Below are 4,038 nucleotides of genomic sequence, written 5' to 3'. Positions count from 1 at the left end.
TACAAATCCCTTTATTATTGATGATTAGTGATAGATGATGTATGGTGATTTATATGTGAATATCCATTACAAGTTAATTAAAAAATAATTTAAATATACTATTAATTAGTAGCAAGTAGCAACTACATTTTTTTACGAATATCAAGAGTGTTTGGTGTATGGATAGTGTTTTTTGTTAAATTTATGTTGATAATGGTCATTCTTTCTTTTCCTCTACAATGGAAATGACAGAACGTTTGCTCAAAAGAGGACACTGTTTTTTGTGGTGTGTTTGATGGGCATGGACCTCATGGGCATAGGGTTGCAAAGAAAGTGAGGGATTCCTTCCCTCTAATACTTATGGCTGAATGGGATTTGCATCTTCATAACAATAAAGATGGACTCTGCAGCAGTTCTGCAGCTGTAGAGAAACCCAACCTAGAGAGCCATGACACAAATGCTTTGGAGGCAGTTAGAGAATCTTATGTGAAGGCTTGTAAGCTTATGGACAAAGAAATCAACATGCAGAATAATTTTGACTGCTATTGCAGTGGGACTACAGCAGTTACCGTGGTTAAGCAGGTACCTTAATTGTTGTGGCAGAAACGAAATATATATGATGAGTAAATAGGACACAATTCCAAACTAATTGTTTTTGTTCTGTATGTTCTTTTAGGGACAGCACCTTGTAATTGGGAATGTCGGGGACTCGAGAGCTGTGTTGTGTACCCGAGATCATGACGATTCTCTTGTTCCTGTTCAGTTAACAACTGACTTTAAGCCAAGTCTTCCAAGTATCGCCTCTTCTATCTCTCTCTGTTTAATTCTCTCTTTCTTTAATTTGTGCATGTGAATGTGGGTTGATTTGGAAGAATTGTTATGGCATAACTATTTAGGGGAAGCAGAGAGGATAAAGCTTTCTAAGGGAAGGGTGTTTGGCCTTCCGAATGAACCAGAGGTAGCTCGAGTATGGCTGCCTAACATCGATTCACCAGGGCTTGCTATGTCGCGAGCTTTCGGAGATTTTTGCCTCAAGGACTTTGGCCTCATCTCTCTTCCTGATGTCTCCTATCATCACATTTCTGACAAGGATGAATTTGTGGTATTAGCTACTGATGGGGTAAGTAGTAATCTAAACACTTTCTTTCATTTTGATTTGATATGATCGCAGTTTAAATATGATTATTTGTTTATGCTTGCATGCAGATTTGGGATGTGTTATCAAACAGAGAAGTACTGGGCATTGTGGGCAGCGTGCCACGATCATGTGCAGCTCGAATCGTCGTGGACTCGGCTGTTCATGCATGGAGGACTAAGTTCCCCGCTGCCAAGATTGATGATTGTTCTGTCGTGTGCCTCTTCTTTGATTCAGATTCAGATCAGGGTAAGTCACCATCCTCTGCAGAAGACATGATGATGATGATGGATGAGCAATCTGAGGTTGGAACTGTTTTATCTGCCACTAACACTATAGTTGGCCCAATGCAACCATTGAGATCAAGAACCAACACCACCTCTAAGTAACAACCTGCATTTTGTACCACTCATGCCTCTTCCCAAGCCTCCAGTGATTTTATTTTGGAGCTTGGTTGGTAAAATATAAAATTATTAAGGATTCGCCAGTCATATGAATTGGTTCATCGTTTCATAATCCTTCCCACTTTTTATTCCCAACTTTTTTCTGTGTTTTCATTGTTTATCTTTTCCCTCAGCAGAATTTGACAGGGAAAAGAAGGGGCTTGCATATGTATATATATTGTTAAATATTTAGAAGAAAATGATGTATATAACGTATATTTTTTCACTGTAAGGAGAATACAAAAAAAAACTGAAAATAGAATCCACCATTTTCATTGTCCAGTAAATAAACCAAAATCGTCATATATTAACATAGTAGCTCTACACTATTTACGACAACTTGCAAAATAAAATGTCATACTCTGCGGGTTAGTTAGTTTGAATCAAACAGCAAAACATCGTCACAAAAATTTACCAATGCAAGCAGAGATCAGTTTTTAACCGACAATATGCAGATAACATTACTAGTATATTCAGGAGCTGTTCTAAGTACATGGAATCATAAGCATTCTAGTTAAGAATCAGGGATGTCCATCTTGCTCATTTTTTCATGTGAGTTAATATTCGGCTCACTAAGGCCTCCTTCTTCCCAGAAACAGGAAGATTATGTGCTGTAAGATAATATTTTAGCTCCACCACAGTCAAATCCTTCAACTGCAAAACATGAAATGATTTCACATCAACCACATCTGATAGAGGACAAGCGTTATTTTGAAAGGCATAGACAACTTCCTGATGTTATATCTCTCGTCACACGTTCATTCTATAAATTGTTACCCTATTATGATTTTAGAGGGGAAAGGGGAAAGAAAATGATGAATTCTCCTAATACATCTTCTAAGCAATCCTCCTAATTAGTAGATATAGAAAGTTGGGAGGATTGTTACGAACATGGTTTAGAAGAATGTATCATCACTCAATTTTAAAAGATTTTAATGTATGTAACATAGTTACAGGGTACGTTTGTTATGCGAAACTGGTTCAAGGCTGTCGCACGCGTGCTTGTCTCAAATCAACTTTCCACGAGAAAACGATAAACAGCAATTTTCAAGGTTTACCTTTCCAGTATCAGCAAGTTCACCCCAATCATAGTTTTCACACTCTTTTGTTGCGACCTCAGCTTGTGCTTTTCGTTTCTTGGAGGCTTCACTTGGCTTCGCATTGGCTTCACATTCCTCGTCGTAATTCTCTCCATAAACTGAGGTCTTGAATTCTTCTAATGCCTTCACCACTCCTGGTCTGCACAGAACATAGGCCGGATTATCATGTCATACCTCGGTCACGAATCTTTTTCGACAAAGGGGGAAAAACCAGACGTAATGAAATGTAAAACAATTTGATATAAAACCTTGCCGCTACCTGGCCAAGCCTTCCTCGTCAGGTAATGTTTCATCTTTTATTTCTGGAATCTCATCCTCCTCCAGAGCTAATGCCTGCAATACTGCATAGTGTCTCTGCAAGCCTGAAAACTATTTGGTTAGCAACACAAGGCAGGGGAGGTGAGAGTAGTTTGCCATAAATCAAATGGGATAATTTTAAAATTAAGGCTGATCAAGTAATCCATCATCAAGCCCAATATAGTTAGAATTGGAAAAGGGATGAACGAGAAGAATAGAAACTAGAAAGATAAGAAACATCGTACCTGGGTTAGCAAATTGGCATATGGAAAAATCTTTCAAGTCAATACGCTTAATTACATCAGCTGCTTTCTTTATTTGATCGTTACTTGCTCTAGTCACCATTCCAACTTTTTCTGAATGACGCTGAAAAAATTCCACCATATCTTACAATAACTTCATATTTAAAATTCATGGTTATTTTTTTTATCCCTCTTTATATAGAATAAGAAATATTATTAGAATTGAAGAAACGAGTAAGAAAGAAGACAAAATATCCTTCACACATGCCCCCAAAAAAAAAAATCTAAGACCTATGTGGATGACCATGCACAGCAAAGGATGCCAATCCCTTTAATCACACATAATACACCAGAAAATTTACAAATCAATACCTCTTCAACAAGTCTAATGTCATCAGAATACGGAAGAGAAATCATGTGCATTCCAGGCGGCTCAATCTGACCACCTGACTGGATAATTTCATCCTACAATTACAGAAGTTAATAAATTAGTTGGGCAGATTTTCCAGAAACATAGATCAATTCAAAAATTGAAACAATCTTATAACTCAAATTAGGGTAACAGTACACAAACATTCTAAGAGACAACAGTCATACCTGTGCAATTAGGGCAACCAATTGAGGTCGAGATGAACCACCATAAAATGCAACTGCAAAACTGGGGGACAACAGGGCATTACTTTGATCAGAAATCATTACAGCACATTATGTTAATACGACATTTATCCAGCTACGTCACAGGCACACTAATACTAATCATATGTTACCACAAAGTAGTATTAGTAAGAAGTCCATAATATCTTTTGTGTAGTTGTATACACATACAATAACTTGAATTGTGC

At 37.4% G+C, this 4,038-nt stretch overlaps 2 protein-coding genes across 2 annotated transcripts in view; one reads left to right on the top strand and one right to left on the bottom strand.

The window, feature by feature from the left end:
- LOC107467692 (probable protein phosphatase 2C 33) overlaps positions 1 to 1,855 on the top strand; it is a 2,881-nt gene extending 1,026 nt beyond the window's left edge. Inside the window, exons 3-6 of the mRNA XM_016086855.3 lie at positions 232 to 561; positions 656 to 773; positions 876 to 1,099; positions 1,186 to 1,855. Coding sequence (XP_015942341.1) covers positions 232 to 561; positions 656 to 773; positions 876 to 1,099; positions 1,186 to 1,503 — 990 coding nt within the window. The 3' untranslated portion in view covers positions 1,504 to 1,855. The remainder of the gene's footprint in view (positions 1 to 231; positions 562 to 655; positions 774 to 875; positions 1,100 to 1,185) is intronic.
- A 75-nt stretch (positions 1,856 to 1,930) lies between these two features.
- The window catches only part of LOC107467691 (ATP-dependent DNA helicase 2 subunit KU70), a 7,352-nt gene continuing 5,244 nt past the window's right edge, over positions 1,931 to 4,038 (bottom strand). The window contains exons 14-19 of the mRNA XM_016086854.3: positions 3,794 to 3,854; positions 3,569 to 3,661; positions 3,200 to 3,320; positions 2,917 to 3,019; positions 2,616 to 2,796; positions 1,931 to 2,211 (exon numbers count right to left, since the gene is read on the bottom strand). Coding sequence (XP_015942340.1) covers positions 2,098 to 2,211; positions 2,616 to 2,796; positions 2,917 to 3,019; positions 3,200 to 3,320; positions 3,569 to 3,661; positions 3,794 to 3,854 — 673 coding nt within the window. The 3' untranslated portion in view covers positions 1,931 to 2,097. The remainder of the gene's footprint in view (positions 2,212 to 2,615; positions 2,797 to 2,916; positions 3,020 to 3,199; positions 3,321 to 3,568; positions 3,662 to 3,793; positions 3,855 to 4,038) is intronic.

This window comes from Arachis duranensis, chromosome 9 (genome assembly GCF_000817695.3).
Source record: "Arachis duranensis cultivar V14167 chromosome 9, aradu.V14167.gnm2.J7QH, whole genome shotgun sequence".
Lineage (NCBI taxonomy): Eukaryota > Viridiplantae > Streptophyta > Magnoliopsida > Fabales > Fabaceae > Arachis > Arachis duranensis.
The sequence above is the reverse complement of the archived record's forward strand: the minus strand, read 5'-3'. Positions and strand labels throughout refer to the sequence as shown.